The following is a 25256-nucleotide window of genomic DNA, read 5'->3' on the forward strand; positions in this document are numbered from 1 at the left end:
GCAGAAACAGACAAAACTCCTTCCAGTGCTGTTAAGAGTCTGCCTGCTTAGCTGTCCTTGGCAATATCATAATTTTTGATTGACATCTCATTACCTTTAGCTATTTGGAATGAGGACATATAATAATGTGTTTCTTGACTATTTAGTGCCAATCAAAACAATAGATCTTAGAAAGGCAGTCAGCAATAGATCACGGGACTGTAATGAGGGGGCACACTTTCTGTTGTTAACAGGATTGGACCTTCACAATTGAAAATTATATCCCTTAAAAAGGAGAAGGAGTTGCATCCACTGATCCTTAGATTTGACACAGCATTTTGAATGTTGAATGTACAGTTTCATGCACAAAATCCGTTGCCTTTCCCTCAATCCTCAGGAGAAACTAAGAAACAGATTACAGGAATACTTTTAGGAAAAAAGGCAATTGCAAGTGACTTGGGACCAGTAGAAGGGAAGAAGTAGGAAAGCCTAAGAATGAACTTTGCCTCTTAGCTCATCACTTTATCCTCTGGAGAGTGGAGGAACAATGTGTTCTTTTGTTTTTCTGTTCTCCCTTTATTCTCTTTCTATTCTCTGGTGATCGCAAGAGAGGAATAATCTTCATTTCTTTCTGGCATTCACCTTAGGAGAAGACACTATGTTGCCAAAGAGGAAAAACAGATAGCAAAACCCCCTTTTCCTCTCTGGGAGGTTGGGTGGTCTCATGCCAAAGTGTCTGTCTGTACTGAGTGGGGAAAAAAGCAGGTGTTGAGATTTAAAAAAAAAAAAAAAAAAAAAAAAAAGAGCCATGTTGCTAATAATCCGGTGCTTAAGGGTCCGTATCTTTGAGACTGGTGCTAAGAATTAGTCTTCATTTATGTGAGTCAGTTTTGATTGGCGTGCAGATTTATACAAGGGCAGATATTTTCCCTAAAGTCCATGTACTTTCATGTCCTTTTAAAGTACCTCTCTCCTCTCTTGAGCAAAGTTGTCTGTTTAGTTAACGGGGTTTAGGCCAATAACAGATTGTTTGCTTGCTTATAAAAGGTCCCACAAGGAAGCCAGTCATGCTTCCAAATCACTTCCCAAAAGAACGCTGCTAAGAGAACCCATTGATCATTGCCATAGTGACAAACCACAGGATAGCGCATATAGTATACACATCTATCAGTTGTTCCTCATGCCTATAATGCCTTCTCACCTCATCTTCTCCTCATTGTATCCTTCAAAGCTCTTCTCTAGTATGATCATCTTCATGAGGTTTTTTTTTTTATTCCATAGCCCCCACCAGCAAATGTGTCCCCCATCCCAATTGCCTGTTATTTATTTTCTATAAACTGATAACATGAACGTGGATGTTCTCCTCATCCCTTCCATAGATAAGTCATTTGATGGCAGGAACAGTTCCATTTTTTTTGTCTTTTTAACCCCAGAGTCTGGCAGAATACCTTGGTATATAGTCATTGCTTAATAAATACTTCTTGGTTGGTTGATATAAGCATATTATAATTATCTTTGAAAATAAAGAATATGAAGATATGCATTCTTCCTCAAAATCATTCAGATATAAATGGTAAAGTAATAGGATTGATTTTTTAAAAAGACTTGTCCTAGAATTTGCATATCCAGATGGATGCTGTACCCTTCATCTAAAGAGGCTATCTACTTACATTGATGATGCCGTCACTCAAGATATTTTTCCAATTCTTTTTTTGGAATTGCCTTCAAAGTCTATGGCATATCTTTTCAGATAACCTTGATAGTGACAGATCTTTTGAGGATGGATTTGACTTTTGGAAATAGTACAGAGTCATTTTAGAATCAAATCTGTTGAATCAGATGACTGAGAAATCTGAGTAATATTGTTTGGGGTCAACTCATATAGTTTATTTTGATTAAATCTCCTAGTGGCCAACTGGGTGACACAAAAGTTAGTTAGAATTAGAAAAACTAATCTTTGTAAGTTCAAATCTAGCTCAGACACTTACTAGTGATGTGACCCTGGCACCTTGTTTCCCCTCAATTACCTCATCTGTAACATGAACTGGAGAAAAAAAATGGCAAGCCACTCTAGTATCTCTACCAAGAAAACTGCAAATGTGGACATGACTAAAAAATGACTGAACAACAACAAAAATTCATAGTCAAAGAAAATGTATTTTAATTTTCACCAATATGTTTAAATTTAATATATCTCATAGCAGAAAGGCAGGCTCAGCCAGCACTTTATTTTACTGTTTCCTGTAATTTATTAATGAATTCTTTAACTAACAAAGTGTTAATTTTTCATAACAGAAGCTTAAACTAAATTCTGACTCAGAAGTATGCTAATTGTTTTTCTCTGTTGTTACTTATTGTTATTTGACATTTTAAAAAAAGTCAAAGTACATTAACAGTTTATCTCATTTTATTTTCACAATATTCAAAAAGTTCCAAAAACAGTGCTAGCACCTAATTATAAATGTAGAAAAGGTGAAAAACAAAATGAAAAAAGATTTTTCGAAAATTATACAAGTCAGTGGCAGACCAGTCTATTCATAAATACCTCAGTTTTTTCTATATTTATAAAGAGTGGGTTGACTAGAAATAATGTCTCCATTCTCTAGATACTCTTGAATGAAGATGACTAAACAACTTGGTGAAATCACTAAAGTTAACAAAATTGTTGATTATTGTTAATCTGAAAACATTTTAAAAATCTTTCCTGTTAAAGCAACATTAAATAATTCAGGACAATTGGAGCTGGGCCCAAAGTGGTGACATAAAAGGGTGCTATTTCCTTATGAAGCCCCTACAGAGTGGGCTGCCAGACTCCCTCAATTCCTCTACTGGTACCTCCTACCCCCAGCTGACTCCATTCCACCAGGTTCCATATTTTTTATGTTTTATCGACTGATTTTTGATGTCAGAATGCATCCCTTGGGTTGAGAATTTAGAATCAGTATGGGAGTGGGGAGATGAATTAACAGGCATAAGATCTTCATCTCTTCTTGACACTCCATCCTCAAAAACACACTTGTTAAATATGGCATAGTAATATTTACATTGCATCATTGCTGTTTTGAGAAGCAAAAGCTTTATCGGCTTGCCCTTGCTGGTACCAAACATCCCACTCTTGTTCTTAGGGACTAGATGCGTAGAAAGAGGGTGCTGGAAAACCTTCTTAGTGAAATCCAATGTTCTTGTAGGTTACTGATGGACTTTGCAGACACTAAATCATCTTGTTTAATATATATTTATTTGAGAAATGGGGAAACTGAGATGCAGAGTGGTAGCTCGACCTAGCCAATATTATACTGCTGACTTGGGTTAGTATCTGTCCTAAGGCTTGGGACAACTGGATTCTAATCTTGGCTCTGTCACTGTCAGTGATCCTCTCTCCAAACAAATGTCCTTGTGAAACAGCAGTGGAAGGCTGCTTTGCCTTTGGTTGTTTTTCTGTCTGAATTGTAAGCAGGAGCAGGGCCTTGAACAGAGTAGACACACATTAAGTATTTGTTTGTTCAGTGAAAGTGGATGAATGATCAAGTATTGTGTAGGCAGATGGATATTTCTTACAGGATTTGAAGAGTCTGCAATGAAGAATTTCATCTATCAGGAGGAAAGAAATTTAAGTTGGCAATAGAACTATCTATTCCTAATTGCCCATTGTGATAGAGCATCTAATGGAATGGACCATCGCTGTGTGAAGGTGACCCTGAGCTCTCAAAGCCTTTACTGGCAGAGCCCAAGGTCTACCAAGTCCCATCTAACTTGATGAGTTTCAGACATGGGCCCAGTAATAAGGAGGGGCACTGTTTGCTTAAACATTCCCAAATCCCTGGGGTATGTAAGACCTATAGAATTCATTAAGCCTCAAAACAGGACTTAATTTAAACTATCCCATTCAGAAAGGTATGTCTTTTAGCTTTATAGCCTCAAGGGAAAGAGACTCCCCAGTCTCACTGCCATTGCTACATAATCAACTATAAACCTAGGCAGGATGCAATCCCATTGAAAGAGTGGTGGGTAGGGAGAGGGGAAGTTCTATTTCTAAGTTAGAAAAGGAAAATGTAAAAGTGAGAGGAAAAGAAATAGGATTGAGGGAATAAGAGAGAAAGAGAAGAGAAGCATAGAAAGGAGAGAAGAAAAAGGTAGAAGGGGATGGAAGAGGGAAGAGAAGATGAATATAGGAGGGAGGGGGGGAGGGAGGATGGCAAGAAGGAAAGGGGATAAGTTGTTGAATCATAATAATGTTCATTTCATCCTGTCCAAATCCTTATTGCTATAATCCCTAGACTTCCAGGCCACCTACTTCCTTTTCAGTATTTTGAATTTATAGTAGTTTTCTATATTCCTACTCTCTAAGCCCCTTTGTCTCCAATTTTCCTCCAAGGTAGTCCAATCATTCACAGGAATGGCAATGCCTTAGATCTTGTAGTTTGTCCTTTGTTCTTGAAGAGGACCAGGGCATTAGGGAGGTGATCCCTAACATGCAACTGAATTGGATTTAAGTGAGGGAGGGCTGTGCAAGGTCCCCTGCCTCACTTTCTCTTCTAAAATTGTCTGGTTCCAGTAACCAGATCTGGACAACTGGAGATGACCCTGGATGAAATGGGAGACCTCTACCTTTTTAAGTTAAGGTCTTCAATAGGGCTCAGTTTGATTGAGGCCGCCTCCATTCAGTGATTAAGGCTAGTTAGTAACTAAGACAAAGAATCTCCTCTTTCACCTAGTCCATAAAACTCTAATAAATAAACTAATGAATGAATGAATCTGGGAGGGGAAGACCTTCAGAGTTTGTGGTCAAAGCAGAAATGATTGCTAGTTACATTTAATTTGAGTCAAACAGGATCCAAATAATAACCAAATGGGGCTTGGCCTAGTACCTAACAGTGACCAATGAGAATTAGTTTGGTTTTTGATTTAAGGCCTAGTTCTTAAGAAAGAAATCTAGCCAGTAAACCCTAAGATATCTTGGGAGAGTTCAGGGTTGCAATTGAGGGGGAAAAATTGCTTTTAAGAGCATCTGTAAGCAATGTATAATACCTATGTGGACAGAGGGGAGGAAGAAGGAAGGGAGGGAGGAAGTGAATGAAGAAGCGAAGGAAAGAGAAAGGGAGGGGCAAAAGGAAGGAAGGAAGGAAGGAAGGAAAGAAGGAAGGAAGGAAGGAAGGAAGGAAGGAAAGAAGGAAGGAAGGAAGGAAGGAAGGAAGGAAGGAAGGAAGGAAGGAAGGAAGGAAGGAAGGAGAGAAGGAAGGAAGGAAAGGGAGGGAAAAAAGGAGGGAAGTAGAGAGGAAGGGAAGGAAGAAAACCATTAAAAATTTCCTTAAGTATTAAAGTTCCCATTTATAATCTGACTTAGTACTTTTAACATTTCAAACTCTTTTCCATTTGTTCACTCATTTGTGTTCATAGGAGCTCTTGGTGGTGATAAGTCCTTGCCAAATTATTGGGGTATGGTAAAGAAGATGAAAACAAATGCTACTTTAAAATATTCATGAATTCTTGTTTGTAATCATGGAAGAAGTACCCTCAAAACTAAACAGTCACACTAAAGACAAAGGAAAAGAATCCAATTTCCAGTGGTCCCTGGTCATGTCTGCCAGCCAAATTTAGTTATTAGGAGGAATTAAAAAGAGGGTAGCAAAAATGTAGTACTATACAGTAAGTTCATACAATTAGAAATTTAGAGCTTTCATCTAGCACAATGCCATCATTTTACAAATAAAAAACAAGTAGTTTGTATAAAACCACACAGATCCTAAATGGGGCATAACTTCCATTTATAATAGCCAGCATTTCTATAGCCTTTTAAGTTTTGAAAGGTCTTTTATAATAGTATATTGGGGGCAACTAGATATCCCAGTGGATAGAGCACCAGCCCTGAAATCAGGAGAACCTGAGTTCAAATTCAGCTTCAGATACTTAATGCTTCATATATATACTAGCTATGTGACTTTGCACAAGTCACTTAACCTTAATTACCTTGTCAAAAAAAAAAAAAAAAAGAACAATAGCATCATATTTTATTCTCATAACAACTCCTAAAGGCAGGGGGTGTTAAAATTCTTATTTTGCACATAAGGAAACAGTAGCAGAGTGTAAGTTATCCAGGATCAGTCAGTCAGTGTGTCTGAGGCGAGAGTAGAGCTCAGGTCTCCCTATGTCCAAGCCCAGTGTTCTAACCACTGCACTGCTTATCGCCTCTCAATTCCTTTATTCTTTCCACTAAACTTTCCTCTTTGTTGGTGATAAGCAGCCAAAGAGTAAAGATGAGAAGGGTCAAATCTAAGAGTAGCTTGTTAGCCTGGACAACAAGGCTGAGTTCTACTGATGAGTCACATGATTCTTCATTGAGGGATGAACTGGCCAAAAAGTCTAACTGATAAATTTTGCTTCAGGACTTAATAGATTGTGTAAGAGAGTACCAATGAGGCCAAAACATTGGAGAATTCTTGATAGATTCAGGATGGTTTTAAGGACTGAAACTCAGGGACTCAGATCAAGAAGAGTATTTGTCCTTTGGATAATTGAGTTAGCAATGGAGAAGATAGGTTTTTCTAGACCGTGGATATTGGGTCCTTCCTATTTACCTATCCATCTTCAGGTAAAGACATCAATGAGAAATGAATTATCCCAAAAAGCAATCAAAGGATCTAGTCAATCAGACCACTGGATGATCAGTTGAATCATTGAGAGTTGACTTCTTCTCATGGTGAATTATTTTTCCTACAATTTAAATTCCACATAATAATATAAAATAGCACAATGAGCTCTGTTTTCTTGGAAAGGGATGTGTTCGAAGTATTAAGAAAATAATATTTTAGTTGAAGGTTTTATAATCAAGAGATATCCTCCTAGACTCTTAGGGTATAAGGTATGGATAAATCATAAGGACAGTAAGAATTCCCATTCCTCTAACAGTTACCTCTGATTAAGAGTGATTGCAGTTTTGATAGTGCAGAATCAAGCTTCGGAATGCAAGATAGATGTGCTTATTTTGAGTACAAAGGAATCCTCCTCCTCTTCGAGTCTGGAACGGGCTGCGGTTCAGATCTCCAATGCATGTCCAGTGTTTCCTGTGGTATCTTTGGGAAACACACCATTTGGCATGATCATAGTAGGAGCTAAAAGGAGACTGTCCTGGAATTCTAATTCTCTTGATATTATAGACATGGTATGAAAGAGAACAATTTGATGGAAGCTTAGGTTGCCAAGTTTCTACAAGCAAACTGGTCTGCAACTGTTGAGCCATCCAAGACACAAAGATATCTGAGTTATAAGAAAAAAAAAAAAGGAAAAGAAATTGATATTTCTGACCTTAGATAATAACCTAAGGAATAATTTCATAGACAGCAAATAAAGAATAGGACAATTTTCTTAACACTCCTTTCTCTGATATACAGTTCACATAATGTGGCTAAAATCCTATTGGGTTCATAAGAAAAGGGAAAAGAGGGCAATGCTCCTGCTCCAAAAAAAAGTAATCATAGTATTCTAAGATTTTCCAGGTGCCTTACAAATGTTATCTCATTTTATCCTCATAATAACCCAGGGAAGTAGGTGTATTTTTATCCTTGCTCTAAAGATGAGGAAAGTGAGGCAGAGAGAGGTTGGCCAGGGTCACACAGCTAGTAAGTATCTGAGGTTGGATTTGAGCTCATATCTCACTCCGGTACTAGTGTTCTTTCCATTTTGGCACCTAATTGTCTCTGTACCTCTTTGAGAGTAGTTATTGCACAATAGACTGCTTGCTGGAGAGAGAACAAATATTCTGATAAGGTAAAACATTTGCTTATTGAGTTCCTGCCAATTCTTACTTCAGATAGTCATCTCCTGTCTTAGTCAACTAACATTTATTACCTACTATTTGCCAGGAACAAGGTCTATCTTCAGTTTTCTAATTGCTTGTGCTCTATCTCCTCATTGAAATTATTTTGTATTTCTCTTGTTTCTACTTTGTGTGTTGGAGTTCCCCAGTGAGATAGAAACTCCTTGAGGGCACAGACTGTTTTATTTTCTGCCTTTGTATTTCAGCAAGAAATGTCATAAATGTCAGCATAGAAAATATGGGACATGGGGAGATATCAATACCAACAAAGTGATTCAAGATGAACCTGAAATCTTTTGTTCTGGATAAAAATCTTCCAATGAGGAGATTCAGGTCAGATGCTCCAAAGTACAATTTCTTGGTCCCTCTAGTTCCATCCCATCTCCCTGCCTATTTGCTCCTTCACTTTAAGAAGCTTATTAGATCTCTGACCCAACCCAAATGAATTTAACCTGCCAAAGCTATTGTAGATCTTTCTGTGATCATTTTTTCTTACCGTCCACAAAATAAGGTGATTTTGCAAAGTGGAAGAAGTTTTGGCCTTGGATGGACTGAAGTCTGGAAAGGCGTCGGTGAGGAATCCTGGGGAGCTGGGAGTGGGCACACATTTTGGGTAGATAGGTGAGTTCTGGGTGAAAGATGGCAGGTATAAAGCAGCTATAGACATTCGGAATGCAACTTAACAGCTGAGAATCTGGGCAGGATAATAGACAAAAAAATGGCATTGAGAACAAATCTTGTCATGAATTTTAAAAGGCCAATTTATTTGACCTTTAGTTCTTTTTTCTACCTCCTCTTCTCAGTAACCATCAGATGGAATTCCTTATCTAATCCAATTAAAGAACTGATTAGTTTTGATGAGACTAATTGAGCCTAAATGACACAGAAGAGAGATTGATTAGAAGCCATTGTCAGCGAAGGAAATTTTAAAATATAGGATTTAGATGTATGAGGGAACTTTAGTTATTGTTGGTCTTTGTTGTCTAACTTTTTGTGACCTCATTTGGGATTTTCTTGAAAAAGATACTGGAGTGATTTGTCTTTTCCTCATTTGGCAGATAAGGAAACTGAGGCAAGCAGGATTAAGTCAGAGTCACACAGTAAAAGTATGAGGTGAGATTTGAAGTCAGATCTCCCTGACTGGACATTCTATCCACTTACAGCTATGGAAAGTGAAGTCCATAAATGGATTTGTCCAAAAGGCAAAGCTGAAATTTAAATTCAGGTTTTCTCCAAATCCAATGCCCTTTCCACTGCAACACTTGGAGACAGAAGATAAAATATAGGAAAAAGCTGAATTTTTTTCCTGCCTCATATACTTCTGGCTAAAGACCATGGAGAACTCCTGCTGTGAGTTTCTTTGTAACATGGTCATGATACTGACCTCAAATAAAATAATATATGTAAAGTACTTTGTAACCAATAAAATGAAATATAAATGCTAGTTTTATTATTGTAGAAGAGGCATTCTCATCCTGTTTATACATCTAACCACTCAAGATAAGTCTCTTCTCACTTCTGTTTTTTGTTATGTTAATTAACAGGAGGAAACAAGGGAATAGCAAGCTTTCAGCATGATTTTACTTTATTATTGCAGAAACTAAGCAGGAATCACTGTAGCATCAGCTACAGAAATTTAAAAATTCAAAAAAACTCCAAAGGAATTCCAAGGGAATAAAACCCTGATATTCTGGGTCCATAGAATTAGAGCTGTGAGAGTGTTTAGAATTCTTTTCTTTTTACAGATGAGAGAACAGAGGCCAAAGAGGTAAAATTACTTGTCCAGGTTTACACAGCTAAGTGGATAGAACAGCTGGGGTTCAAGCCCAGTACCTCGAACTAAATCTAGCAGTCTACATTTGGCAACCTGTGCATCTCCCATACAACACACCACATTGCTCTGCAGAATTCCCTACTTGTATGTGAGGGTTGGGACAGCAGAGAGAGGGAGAGACAGAGAGAGACAGAAAATGACATACACATGAACACACAGAGACACATTCAGACAAAAAGAAATGGAGAAAGGCAGAAACAGAGACAGAGAGACAGACAGATTCAGACAAAGAGAGACAGACACAGAGACAGACATAACAGTGAGCCAGAGAGACAAAGAGGCAGAGAGAGACAGACAAAGACACAGAGAGATCAGACAGACAGATACAAACATAGAGAGACAGAGAGAGGAAGAGAGAGAGAGAAAGGAAAAGAGGGAGATAGAAGGAGGGAGGAAGGAATAAGGAAAGAATAAGGAAGAAGAAAGGGAGGGAGAGATAGTAGAGAGAGACATTGAGATGGTAGAGATAGATGATGGAAATAGATGATAGAGATAAATGATGGATACATGAATAGATTGATTATAAATAGAATGATTTTCTTTAGATGTCTCTAAGGAGGCTTCTGGAACATCTATAAAGGAGGCAGCTAAGACATCAAGATAGTGAAAGAATCATTGTATTTGTGACAGTGAAAATATCCTAGAAATAACATAATCCAACATTCTCATTTTTATGGACACATAAAGACACAAAAGAATCTATGATTTTGTTATTGTGGAAAGCTCCCTCACACGGAGACTCTTCTCACCAGCACAGATCACAACTCATCAATGACTCAATAGATGAGATTGGAATCCCTCACACTTAAAGTTGGCACAGACTGAGGAAGGGCTGGCATGCCAGTCAGCATGCTGGCAGAACATACCCATTGCCACATCCCTCTTCTCTAAGAGAAGCAAAAGTCAACAATGTAAACTAGTTCCCCTCAGAAAGGTCAGAAGGAATGCATTCCAAAGGTCTGGAAGCTCTACAGGCCTCTGCACGGAGACATTAAATGACTTACCCAAATGCTGTTAGCATAAGAGGCAGAATTTGAACCCATATCAAAACCTAACTCCAACACCAGCACTCTATCCATCATATCAGCTGCTTCATTTTAAAGAAAAGGTGCTAAAGCTCTGAGAATTTAGATTATATGTCCAATATCACAATAATAATGAACCCTTCTAATGCTTTAAGATTTATAGTACATTATATATTCATTAGGTTATTTGATCTTCAAGAACAATCCCACTAAAGAGTTACTCCAGATTTTATTCTCCCCATTTTACAGATGTTGAAACTGAAATTTGGACAGTTTGAGTGACTTCCCCATGGTTGCATAATAAATAAGCAACAGAGACATACTTTGGACTTCTCTTACCCCGACTATGCTACCACCACCCACCTTATTTCCAGCTTCCTTTTATGTGTTGTTTTCCTCCATTAGCATGTAAGTTCCTTGAAGGCAGGGAATCAGATTTCTTTTAGCTTCTGTTTCTGTTTTTGTTTTGTTTTCTTTTGTTTTTATTTGACACATAATGTTTGGTAAATGTTTGACTTACTGATTTTTTTTTTTTTGAAAATATAATGATTTTAATCTCAGAAAGACTGGTTTGGGGAAGAAAATGAAGAAGCCCAAAATAGATAATAATTTGGTAATGCCATCTAGATTTATGAGACAATTGCCTAATAATATTAACATTTTAACATTAAGGTGTCTAGTAAGTGAATATCTAATAAGAGAATTAGAATCTAACTTAGCTAAATTTGGATACTGAAAGAATTTGGAATTATAATTATTGAGCTGATGTAATTTCTGATTTTTTTTTTTTAATCACAGAAAACAAGAGACATGTCATAGGTTTATGGGATGGGTCATTTTTTGGCTCTGGAGCCAGAATTTTGAGTTTAAATCTTGATTTCTTGATTTCTTACTGTATAAAAAATCTTGGACAATTGACTTACTAATTGAAATGAGATTTGAACTCATGTCTCTTAGACTTCTAAGTCATTACTCTTTCTAGGATTTTATGCTTCCTCCAAGTCTAGTTCTTTTTCTAAAATATTAAGAGATACTCAGATGATTATATAAGCTTGTATGGAAGAGAGACATTTTATCATGCATCCTACTCACTTTTCTCCTTTAAATTTCTCCATTCTTTTTCCCCCTATTATTTCCCCTCAAGATGTTATTTTTAGGAGCAGAAGTCAATGGCAGATTCTTTTCATATGATTTCAGGATCCCTTAGTGGAAGGAAAGTAACACTTCCCAGTTGTATTAACTCATTAAAGAAGAACTTAGGGCCCGAGGTTCCTAGGCAGGTCATATTTTCTTTTTCTTTTCCTTAGAGCCTGACTAGCATAAGATTACAAAGATAATTTCCCCTGGAGAACAACACACTTGAACCAGTTGGATGAAAACTTATCACAGAGAAGTACCTTATCTTCATCAGAACCCACCATATCCCATATTACCTATTTCTACAAATTGACTGTAGTTGTAAGTTATGCAGATACCAATTTGTCCATATCTTTCCCCAGTAGATGGATAGCTATAGCCTTCTTCAGGATAAGGAGGAAACTGGGGAATTGAGTGAATCAGCCAGAATCCCTGTGATTTATCCCAAAGCAAGAAACCTGTCAAAGATAAGGTTAATAGAGATAAATTAGAAAACCCAAGTTCATTCTCTCTTTCTCTCTCTCTCTCTCTTTCTGCCTTTGAAAGCCTGGTTCTATCTCTACTTCTCTGAGTCTCTAGGTTTTGGTCTCTCTTTCTTTCAAAAACATACTCCAAAGCTGTAAAATTCAAGCTGATCATGAACCAGCTTTATTTTAGGCTAATGGTTCATTGGGACAATAAGTACTCCTTCCTTTCTTTTAGCACTGTCAAAAAACATCATGTGATATGTTTGCAGGTTTCAAAAAAAAAAAAATAATAATAATCCAAGCTTGAATTACTTTGCCTATAACTTAGATGGATAGCCACTCCAGAGAAGGAAGGCCAGCCAGCCTCCCTAAGAAGAGTTAAAAGGGTTCCCATGTTAAACCACGGGGAGGGTTTGTTTTGGCCTAATACAGTTTGCTAACTTGGAATTTGACCTCGTTAAAGAAGGAAAGGAAGCTTAAGCAAGTGTCTTCCCCACCCAACTCTTTCCAAAAGCCTGAGAAAAACCCAAAAATAATGTGTTTCCAAAGGAAAATTAGGTGGAGAGAAAAGGCTCCTGAGTAATTTGTGTCTATGTCTTTGTACCTAAAGATAATTAAGCTCATATGTATGGTAGGGGGAGTTGCCCAATTGTGTCAAGACACAAAAAGAGACACAAAAGGCAAGTGGGGAGCAGTACTAAGTACTCCATCTAAGTGAATTATCTGTACATAAAATCTCTAGAAAGAAAATAAGAAAAATCCGAGAAAGGAGAATATGGATCGTTTTCCTTAGTCTTATGAGACATAAAGCTTTCTACAGAAGTGTGTAAAAGCCCTTCTGTGTTAATAAGTACATGTCAGTGGTTTCTTTTATGTGATTTGAGTTATTACTCTCACAACGAAATGTGCAAACAATCATAATGCATTCATGTTTGCTTTAATAGAATAATGGAAGCCTGCCTACTTGTATACCAGTAACTCAATTTCAGAGGATGTACATTTACAGGAAGAAAAAGAGTAAAACAAGAAAGCAAGCTGGCTGATGAAGGGTTTTGAGTCCATGTCATCAAAAGAGGTGAAAACATTAGGGATGTTTAGTTTGGAGAAGACTCAGGGGGAATATGATGGCTATCTTCAAATATGGTGAGTTCTGCCATATGGAAAACAGATGAGACTTGTCTTGCTTGGTCCTAGAGGGTGGAATGAAGAGTTATGGGTGGAAGTTACAAAGAAGAAAATTTAGGTTCACTGTTAGAGAAATCTTTCTAATAATTAGAACTGTCCAAAGATTAAATGATCTGCTTTAGGAGGGGAGTGGGTTCTCCCTCTTTGGGAGACTACACAAAGACCAGTTGGCTTCTTGTTGGGTATGTTATAGCAAAGATTTCCTTTGGGTACCATTTGGACTAGATGACTGCTAAGGTTTCTTCCCACTCTCACATTTTGTGATCCTGCAGACTCTGGGTGGAAATAGACTGACGATAAAAGACCACATAGGGCAGTGGAAAGGGGGCCAGATTTGGAGATGGTTCTTCCATGTGCTGTTTCTTGCTGACCTCAGTTTCCTGTAAAATGTAGGGCTGGGACTGTATGACCTCTGAGATTCTTTATAGTTCTAAATGTCTCTTGGGGCTTATGTTGAAATGGAAAATGCTTGGCCAGATGCCTGCCTCCCAGTATGAAAACCTCCCCCTTAATGGAAGGTGCTGCCTTGCCAGGTATCATCAACTCTTAACACACATGTCATTGCACCTGGGAGTAGGGTCTCCCCATTTGATCCCCTGTCTCACCCCCCTTCTTGCTTCCCCTCCCCAATAGGGCAGGTGTTGCTTTATCCCCCCAGGAGGGGGGATAAAGGTCTTTTGAGTTCTCAGGGGGACAGTATTCTATGAATCTCAACAGTGTTCTATGAATCTCAAAGGATAAATAAATAAGTTCATGAGGGAACTTCCTCTCTGACAGAAGATATCAGTGTGGAGATAATGTCATACCTTTTGCATGCCCTTGCTTCCAGTTGTAATCCATAGAGTGAGGGACTTTGTCATTATATATCAGGTAGGCAGTGCTATTGTTCTGTGGGAACACATTACATTTTTTAAGAGACAGTCAATCTTACATGACACTGCAGCCAGCTTTGCTACCTCTATGGTGTAGAATGCAGAGTTTTCCTGAACACTCTAGAGATTTCATATTTTCCCTTAAGAGGCAGCTTTTGTAGCAATAAGAGCTTTTTACAGTCTTCCAGAGAAGGCCAAAGGGAGCCATCCTGTTTCTACCATTGCATGACCTTGCTATAGTTGAGGGTGAAAACTTAGGACAGTGAGGGCTGTGCTGGGCTTGGAGTTAATAAATCACCAAGCATTTTCTAAGGGCTTGCTATTGGCCAATTGCTGTGCTAGATGCCTGGGATAGAAAGAAAAGGCAAAAATAGTTCCTCCCTTTAATCCATCAATAACCAATCATTCAATCATATTTATAAAGTGCCTACTATGTGCTAGACATTGTGCTGAGTCCAGTCCAACTCAGATCTCACAAGCATTTATTAAATATTTGCTACATGCCAGGCACTATACTAAGTAATGAAGATACAAAGTCAGTACAAAAAGTAGTTCTTGCTCTCAAGGACCTTACATTCTGCTGGAAAAGGTGAGATATAACAGCACATAAATCAACGTTTAATATATGAGAAGGGAAAAAAGCACACAGAACAAGTAGGGAGAAAAGGAAAAGATCATAGCTATAGAACTGGAAGGGTCCCTGAGAGCTAGCAAATCAATCTTACTTTACAGATGAGGAAACTGATGCAGCCAGAGATTAAGTAGCTTGCTTGGAGACCCAAAATTAGAAAGTATATAAGACAGGACTTCAACTCAGTTCTTTCTAAATTTAATACAAGCACTCTATCCATCACACCATCTCATTGTCTCCACAGTGGATTTTCCATACTCAACAAGACTCATATCCTTGATGATTGACTTAAGAGATCATTGCCTTATCCATTTCTTGTAGGAAGTTGAGGTGTTTAGAGCACTGTATTAGAGGCTGGTAGATAGGAAGGGGAATAATTCTTGCTTTCCTTTAAGTTACAGTTTAGTAGGAGGATAAGATTAGTAGAATCACTAAATAACTGAATTGTATCACAAATATATTAGAGAAGTGATACACTTCTGAATTTCCACACCAAATGTAGCTTATCATGTGCCCTTAGGATCATAAAATATTGGATCTAAAGATATAAAATGATGATGATGATAATACTTTGCCTAGCCTATTTTTGGTCCTTATGGCCATAGGATTATAGCTATAAGGGACCTTAAAGATCATCGAGTCCAATTCTTTTATTTTACAAATAAACAAACTGAGGACCAAAAGAGGAAGTACTTGCCCAAGATTATGCAAGTAATGTGTCTAAGTTGGATCATCCCAAAGAGGATGAATGGAGTAGAGCCAGAAGCTGCCACCCCAGAATGCAAAGCCATACCATGCTCCCTGCTCAGGCTGATTCCTATGGATTTCTCATGAGATAGCCCTACTAAATGAGGGTGCTTCAAGAAGGATGATGGTGACTATTTCAGGGAATAGGTTGCATTCAAATTGAGCTTTAAAAGATGGGTAAAAATTCAATTGCTGAAATATAAAAGAGAGGATGGTTCTGTATCTTGTTAGGGGGCCATTGCAATCATTTAGGGAATGGTAAAGAGGACCTTTCCTTTGGGTGATGGTTGTCAATATAGACACTGGATGGAACCCCTTGGAGATAGGAGCATTTCTCCTAAACTCTCTCTTCGATTCATTTTTCATTGGCTTATTACCTTTTTTAGCTTGATATTTTCTACCTGGAAAACAGTAAAATTGTATGCATAACATTTCTTTCTTTCTTTCTTTCTTTTTTTTTGCACGAACATATCCATTAAATAAATACCATTGCATTCTCAAAACATCCAGGGGAGTCTCTAAGGCTAAGTTCGTGAGGCTGTGATTTTGAAGACTGTTTCTTGTTATGTTTTTATCACATATCTATATATTTTATTCTGTTTCAAACAGCACTGACTTTCAGGTGGGCACTGACATGTGCTTTTTAGATATGACTAACAAAGATCATTTCCATAAATTTTCCTTATGGGCAGCTCCCCACCTAATGAGTCAAAAGAACAATGACTAAAAGCCCTGCTTTCTTGTGAAGGAGGGAGGGAGGCAGGAAGGATGCAATTGTCACCCAATTCTATTAGAACAATTTAATTTCTTTACAAAATCCAACTTCTGTCTTTCATTAGAGCAGGGGATTTTATCCTCTTTTGTGTCAAGGATCCTTCTGGCACTCTTCTCATGGGCCTCTTCTCAACATCATATTTTTAAAACCACAAATAAAATACAAAAGATTGTAAAGGAAGGAAGCCAATTTTACAGAAATACAGTCATCAAAATATTTTTAAAAGGTCACAGATCACAGGTCAAGAATCCCTGCCTTAGGAAAGATCCATCTTGACAAAGCAGACTAATACAGAAGTTTGGGGGGTCTTCATGAGAGAATGTAATCTTTTTGAAGATAGAGATGATTTCATCTAAATTAGTGTGTGGCACATAATAGATGCTTAAAAGTGTTTATTGACTGATTTATTCACAACTTGAATTGTTTACCCCACAGTTATCTCTTATGCAATTAAATTCAATAAACATTTTTTTAAAGTGAATGCAACATTGCACAAAGAGCAGAATGTTGGACTCAGTCAAGAAACCTTAGACACATTACCTGTATGATCTTGGGTAAGCCACTTTCACTTTATTTGTAAAATGAAAGATAATTGAACAAGATGATCTTTAATGTCCCTTTTGGCTATAAGCCTAGGGCCATGAGGATCAAAGATATAGTAAGCATAAGGATTATCATCATTTATTTCTCTATTTCAAGTATTTTATGGTGCTAAAGGCTCATGATAAGTTACATTTGGTGTGGAAATTCAAGAAACTTGGAATGGAGGATCTTCCTTCTTTTTGTTGATCTAAAGGCCCAAGAGGAAGGATTCCACAATTAAGAACCCAGGTTTGATATCCTAGATTCAAAAGACTATCCTGGTGGCAGGTAAGACTCAAATGAATTGATCAAACTCACATAGAGCACAATATCCTCAGTGGACATGGATATTTTCTTCATATTTTGTATTTTGTGGTGGCTTTTTGTGCATTGGCAGTAGGATGCTGAGGCAGAGTTCCATGTTCCTAATACCAGATCATATGATTGTGTGTCACTGGATTGCAGTTGACTTGTGGTTAGCTTCCTCATATCTGGTTAGAGGCCAGGCTTTTGTCACTGAGCAGCAGATGGTGAATAGGAACATTTGGAGGCAGGCCACACTGGGGCAGCAGCTTGACTTAAGAATTAACCACCTATGTCCAAAGAGTTTATACACAAGTGTCTAGAACAGGGAGGTTTTAATCTTTTTGTGTGTCATTGACCTCTCTGACAAAGGCTATCAATCCCTTCTGAAGATAATGTTTTTAAATGATAAAATAAAATACAAATCACAATGTTACAAAAGAAACCAATTATATGGAAATAAAGATATCAAATTATTTTTTTAAAAACGTATAGATCCCAACTTAAGAACTCCTGTCTAGATAGAGAATGTCAATTTGGCAAGGACTATTTCATTTTCTTTTTCTTTTTTAAAGAGACTTTCCTAATGTTGTGTTCATGGGTTTAGTTAGTTTCAGAGGTAAAACTTGAACCCCAAATCTAGGAATCTCAGTATTTGAGAGTTGGAAAGATCCTAAGCAGCTGTCTATATACACAAAAGGCACCCATAATATAATTTGAGTCTTTCAGATTGAAGCTAGATCTCTATTCATTAAATCAAGTTGGCTTCATGTATATATATATATATATATATATATATATATATATACATGAAGCCAATACGATATATATGTGTGTGTGTGTGTGTGTGTGTGTGTATGTGTATGTTTACATATATATGGAGAGAGATTGCCACTGATATAAACCCTTTTAGGTTTACAAAGTGCATTCCTCAAAATTTTATAAAGTAAGTTAAAATATGATTATTCCCATTTTACAAATAAGGAAGTTACGCCTAAGAGAAATCATGTGACATGATTCTTCCTGGTTGTTTAACTTGTATCAGAGCCAAGATCAAATGCTATCAAAATCAATTCTCTTTCCAAGCCAACATAGTGTCCAAAGTTTCCCCTGGAAAACACATACATAATGGGTGGTACACAGATCTGAGACACAGAAAGAATGAGGTTCAGAAATACCTGGATGTAGCAGCCCAGCTACTCTGTCACAACAAAATCTTCATGGTCCCATCCTCCAAAACTTCTACAAAATCAAGGTCATGAAGGTTTGGCTCAAAAACTATCTCTGAATGTCCTGCCAGTCATGTTCTTATGTACTGGTGTAGATCATCAGAGCATGTGAAGAGAGAAGCTGTTGCATCCAGAGTAATAGAGTGAAGTTGCTGCCCTGCCTGGGCAGGGCCTTGTTGTGCTAACACATGATTAGAGCATGATGGGTACAAATCTCAGGTGACAAAATCAATCTCCATTCTGGGCAATCTGGCTCATTCATTTCTACAATTCATTATCTCACTGCCTTGAATACATAGTTAACAATAGCTAGCATTTATATAGTGCTTTAAGGGATGTAATATGCAATAATAATTACTAACATTTATATAGTATTCATTATGAGCAAGGCACAATGCTAAGTACCTTCCAATTTTTATCTCATTTTATCTTCATAAAAATTCTAGGAGATAGGTGCTATTATTATCTCCAGTTCACAGATAGTGAAACTGAGACTAATAGAAGTTAAGCGACTTGTTCAGGTTGACATGGATAGTAGGTGTCTGAGGGAGGATTCAAATTCAGATAGTCCTGACAAGTTCTGCACTTATACACTATATCAAATAGTTTCTATATAAGAGAGTGACCTAGAGATGGTTACTGAATGAGAAAGTCCAATGTCATTGCCACTAATGAAAAAACAATCTATGGTTCAAGTTTTATTGATGGAGGCTCAGTAGATTTATATTTGCATTTAAGGGGTATTTTTTTTTCTTCTGTTTCTATCAGAAAAAAAATATATCACATAGCAAATATAGAGTGAGTAGTAATAGTTTTGCCAGCAGAGAATTGTCTCAAGCCAGGCTTAGGGATGCCACTGACCTGTTTAGTCTTGCTATAGAGCATAGCAACCTGGTCCTTAAGGTCTTGAATTACTGTGGTCTCAAGAAGTATCCTCGTCCCTGCCAGTCATCTGCCAAGTGTGTAGCTCTGACTTAAACTGATTTTGATGTTTACAGTCTAGTCCACACTATTTCCTATTCTGATTTTCTTGGGCAAATAGCAGAACTTTTCTGAGGTGCAGTTTCCTCATTTGTAAAATGAGAAGATGGTGGATCTAGGGGTCCGATGCCCCTCCATCCACTTTCCTGTGCTATAGGACTCCCACACCTGCTCACCTACTACCTCCTTCGCCAGAGAATGGATTGCAAGCCCTCTGAAGATACGGTGTGCTTTCATCTCCATCTCCACCCCCTGGCCCAGTGTCTGGCACATAAAAAAGATGAATGAATGACTGATCCCAAACTCCAATGGTATTAGTCTGGATTTCTCTTTCATCATCATCATCATTTGTAAGATCATGTTCAAGTTGGGCTTACCTTGGCTTCCCATGCTTCATAAAGCTGCTCTAATGTTCTTCCTAAGACACTCTGGGTCATATTGACTAGACTCTTGCTTCTCTGCCAGCTTTTCATGGTCGTGTCCAGGTACATGTACTCAAATCTACTTCTTTCACTTTTCTGTTTTCTGTTCTGAGGTAGCTTGTAAAACACAAACCTGCCAAAGAAAAGTATCCAAAAATACTCAAATGCCCCCTTCCTCTATGATCCCTTCTTCCCTGAAATTAGAAATATTCTACTATTCCCAAATTTTCTTAGAGCACTTCATCTGAATCTTTCATTTGGTAGAAGAGGCAGGATGAAATAATGGATAGAGTACTGGAATTTGAGTTCAAATATTGTTGTAAATTCTAACTGAAAGGATCTTGGGCAAATAATTTAATCTCTCCCTAACTCAGCTTCCTCTTCTGAAAAGTGGAGCAGAGTAATAGCATTTACTTCACAGGGTTGTTTTGAGGGTCAACTTAAGATGCTTCAAATAAGTTTACAGTCGTTTCTGACTCTTGGTGACTCCATTGAGGATTTCCTTGGAAATATTAGAGGGATTTGCCATTTCCTTCTTCAGGTCATTTCACAGAAAAGAAAACTGAGGCAAACAGTTAAATGATTTGCCTACGGTCACACAACAAGCAAGTATGTGAGGCCAGATTTGAACTTGGGAAGATAAGTTTTCCTGACTCCAGGCCTGGTACTCTAATCACTACATCACTCTCTATAAATCTTAAAAGTTATATGTTCTAGATGTTATTATAATTATTGCATATAATACTTAATCCCAAAGAGTCAATGGCTCAATGACAACAATAATATAAATACATCTTCTATAAATTCACTGAAAACATCCATGGTACCTCTCTAGTAGCAGGCAAGTCAACAAGATTGATAAGTATGTCATCCTATTTAGACATGATTTTGATCCCTTTTGTAGGTCTCTATATTTTGAAAGCTTTTAATTCCATGTAGATCTCCTCAGTGTTTGTTATAGAGACATTTGTAAAAAATATTCTTAACTTTTTATGGATCAATGTCATGTACATTATTGTGGGCAACACTTTGGTCTGCAATGGTGCTCCCATTCTTCTTCTTTTAAATAATAGCTTTTTATTTTCAAAATGTATGCAAAGATAGTTTCCAACATTTACTCTTGCAAAATCTTGTGTTCCAAATGTTTTCTCCCTCCCTTCCTCCCACCCCCTCTCCTAGTCAGCAAGTAATCTATTTTATGTTAAATGTGTAATTCTTCTATATATATTCTCACAATTATCATTCTGCACAAGAAAAATCAGATCAAAAAGGGGGAAAAATGAGAGAGAAAACAAAAAGCAAGCAAATAACAGCAAAAAAGATGGAAATATGATGTTATGATCCACACTCAGTCCCCACAGTCCTCTTTCTGGGTGCAGATGACTCTCTTGATCACAAGTCTATTGGAACTGGGCTGGACCACCTCATTGTTGAAAAGAATCATGTCCATCAAAATTGATCATTGCATAATCTTGTTGTGTGCGATGTTCTCTTGGTTCTACTCTCTTCACTTAGCATCAGTTCATGGTGCATCCATTCTATTGGAATTTATTTGCTGAGTTCACCAGAATAAAATAATAACAAATATTTATAAAATATTTGATTTTATAAAATTATTTTATCTCATCTGACCAACATATGATTGTAAATGAAAAATGGAGCTTCAATTATTTGAAGTTTTCTACCAAAAGGATAGAAATAATCAACATTCTTTCTAGATGCTAAGGTCTCTTTTAGCAATGGGGAGGATAGGACCCTATAATTATCTCATCAGAAGATATAAAATATGTTGGCTTTCCCACACTATGTCTGTAATCTATCATTTCTCTACTTCAAAACCATACCCAGCTCGTCTGCCGTCCTGAGGTTAACTAGAGTGTATGAAATATATCTCCTCCTCCCTGGAGGTAAGGAAGACTATAGGACCTGAGAAAAACAGCCTTCTGACCTAATTCTAAAGTCACTGTGCCTGAATGTTGAGTTCCTTGGCAACTGAGAAAACTCACTGCATGAATCTAACAAGAATGTTTAACCTGGGTTCCATGAGTTTAAAAAAATTTTTTCTTTTGGTAACTATTGAATATCATTGGTTTCCTTTGTATTTTGTTTTTTTCATTGGAAAACAGTATTCTGGGAAGGATTCTATAGGCTTTTCCAGACTTCCAAAAGGATCTATGACACACAAAAGCTATGAACCCCTATTGGAGGTAAATCTCTGTACCTTGCAACATTGCCCAGAGTAAAACAAGTAAATGCAAATGCTCAAAGATCTACTTCAAGGTCTACCAGGAAGCCTTCATTCCTATGCCTAAAGAATGAAACTTCCAAAAGAACCTATGGATTCAAAGGGAAGAGGATTACTTTTCATTTTGGAAATATTTCTGAAACTCTCTCCACCTTCACCCTAAAATATAGCTTTTTCAAGATAAACAGTTCAATGGAAAGAACACCAGATTTGAGGTCAAAACACTCGTTCCAAAGTCAAATCACACTTCTGTTACTTGGGCAAAGCCTTCCTGGGGTTCAGGTTACTCAAGGTTCTTGCCTGTTCTAAATCCATGATATTGTAACTAATAATCTAGGTAGGTGGGAATCTGGAAATTCCCCATGTTTTACTGAAATTGGAACCAAGTGGTATTGAGTTTAGGAAAGTTGAGAACCAGAGACAGAAGAGGAGAAGAAATGAAGTTTTTGTCACACCCCACCCCCCAACTTTATTGCCTGTTGATTCCATTAGTCTAGTAAATGACATCTTTCTGTAATATATATTGTTTAAGCAGAGCTTCCCCTAAAGGGAAAAAGACCCTGAAAGCAGTTTTCATGAGATCTCATCCTTGAACATTTATCTGTTGTGCATTTAACCAAGGGAGAAACTTTTGTATCTTTGCTTTGTGAGAACCATTGGGATTGAAAAAGGTGAAATTTAAATTAGTGTCACTTTGCAGAAATCATGGGCAGGAATATGGGACTGTTAAAAAAATGATGGGCCAAGAGTCAGGATCACAAATGCAGAGTTGGAAAAGTCTTTAGGAGTCTTCTAGTCCAGGAATTCTAAATTTTTTTGTTTGCTTTCTGGTCTGATGAAGCCTAGGGACTACTCAGAATCATGGTTTAAATGTATAGAATAATGTACATAGAATAATAAAGGAAACCAAATTGATTGGAACAGTTACCAAGTTATTAGAAATAATAAAAAAACACAGCATGGACACCAGATTAAGAACCCTTATTTTAGCACAACTCTAATAGCTAGTAAAGTATCTGGTATATTGTTGGCACTTAATGAATTTATTTTGAATAATAATAATAACTAATATTTAAATAAGACTTTCAAGGTGCTTTATATACATTATTTAAAATAATTATCTAGGTTCAAATGTTACCTTGTATATTTACAATCTGTTTAACCTTGTATAATTTTTGTTGGCCTTAGTTCTTCATCAGTAAAAAAAATGAAAGAACTAGTCTCAATATTTTCTAAGGAACCTTTGAACTCCAATCTATTATTCTTTGAATCATAAACCTGTTTGTTCTCAATTAGAGAGATTCAAAAAGTGATCAGAGCTTCCCTCTTGATGATTTTGCAATCTGAACTAAGCAATGCTATATCCTATCACCTTGGAACGTCATCTGATATCAATGACTTGTCATTCAGCGGCAGCAGGCACTCTTATAGACCAAGGTTATTCAAATAATGCTCTAGCATCTAGGCCATAATGTTGATTTTTCCTTCTTCCTGGGAAAAGTCAATTTTCCATGTTGAAAGGAAAACTAATTTTTTTTCTACCTTCCTCAGACTTCTGAATGGGAGATTGAATGGACTTTGCTGAGAAAATAAGCAAAATCTTAATACAACTAGCTGGACATCTCATTACACTTTTTAATCCACTTCTGAGAGGTGTAGACTAGGTTCATAAGTTGTAAAGTTGGTCTTATATTAGATTTTCTGTGTCCAGAGAAAGCAATTTTTTCCTTTTCCCATTCATTCCTGTTCAATGTACAAAAAGTTCATTCAGGTAAACCCTTTGTCCTTTGGAGGGTAGGGTAGAGGAAGGGAGGAAGAAGAGAGAAGGGACCCCAAGAATTCCACAGTCAACCATTTCATCTGCCAATCAGCCCAGTGCATTTTTTTTTTTTTTTTTTGCAAAAGCTAGTCAATGAATTTTCTTTACCTACCAATCTACAGCATCACCATCTTCATTTCTGCAAGAAATTTGAGCTGCCCCTGGGGGCACACAGGAGCTCAAAAAGAGCACAGTGAAGCTCACGCTTAATAATCTCACTGTCATTTTCTGTCTGCCTCCTCCGGAAAAATGCCAGAAAGGACAACTTTTAAAGAAATGACTGGATGTCTAAAATGTATTTCTTCTAAGATCTAGCTCTACTTTTTGATTCAGTTTTGTCACGCAGTCCAGGATCCCTGCCCTTTCAGAATGGGCTAGATCTAGGAGAATTATGTGATTTCCCCCAACAAGTACAGTCAAAGTGACTTAGGCTGTAATTTTCCTGGGTTGTTTACCTACCTTGAAAAGTCATCAAAAAGCTTGGACAAGAGGGGAAATATAGTTAACCCTTGAGGGCAAATTTTTCTACCACGTGGAGGATGGAGAGAGAGCCTTTTAAGCCAGGAAATCTATATTGAGTCAATATTTCTTTCCTGATTCTTCTCTCACCTTCCTATTCCCAAAATAGTTTGAACTTCTTTTTTATGAGAGATATAATATGCATAAATAGACATACAGATGCTTCACCAGATGTAAAATGGTCATTTCAAGGGGGTAGGGAAGATTTCATTGGGGTAGGAAACTTCTTAATGAGGAAACTCCCTAACAAATGCAACCAATAACTTTTCTGAAACTTATTTTCTGAGGGAAAAAAAAAAGAGTACAGGGCCTTGAGAAGTAAAATGTCTTGTCTGAGGTATGAGTCAAAGACAAGACTTACACCTTTTTCTTTCTGATTCTAATTGCAGCTTTCTATATGCTATGTAACACTACCTCTCTAAAGTAGTGGAGATAATTAAATAATTAATCTAAGAAAAACCACATGTCTTTTTCTCTTCTAGAAGTAAATGGCCATTTATTTGAGGCAACTGCTTCTCTGACCATAAAGGAAAGAGTTAAAGATCACATTAAATTTGATCATCAGTGATATTGACATTTCCTCTCCACCTCCCAGATTTAGCCATTCAAAGTGTAGTTTTAGCTTAAAAAAATGGAGATAGCCAATCAGTTATGATAGGGAACAAGTAAACAATGTTGACCTTCTATCTTT

The 25256-nt window shown here is 37.2% G+C and overlaps 1 protein-coding gene across 1 annotated transcript; it reads right to left on the reverse strand.

Annotated features, from left to right (window-relative positions):
- Positions 1-5990: 5990 nt before the first annotated feature.
- Positions 5991-24445, reverse strand: DNASE2B (deoxyribonuclease 2 beta). Its single transcript, XM_003767349.3, has 6 exons — positions 24159-24445; positions 19938-20115; positions 14247-14328; positions 12085-12246; positions 8289-8486; positions 5991-7233 (listed from the first exon to the last, which is right to left on the reverse strand). The coding sequence occupies exons 1-6, from the start codon at positions 24269-24271 to the stop codon at positions 6896-6898; spliced, it is 1071 nt and encodes a 356-aa protein (XP_003767397.1). The 5' UTR covers positions 24272-24445; the 3' UTR covers positions 5991-6895.
- Positions 24446-25256: the final 811 nt, after the last annotated feature.

This window comes from Sarcophilus harrisii, chromosome 4 (assembly GCF_902635505.1).
Source record: "Sarcophilus harrisii chromosome 4, mSarHar1.11, whole genome shotgun sequence".
Taxonomy (NCBI): domain Eukaryota; kingdom Metazoa; phylum Chordata; class Mammalia; order Dasyuromorphia; family Dasyuridae; genus Sarcophilus; species Sarcophilus harrisii.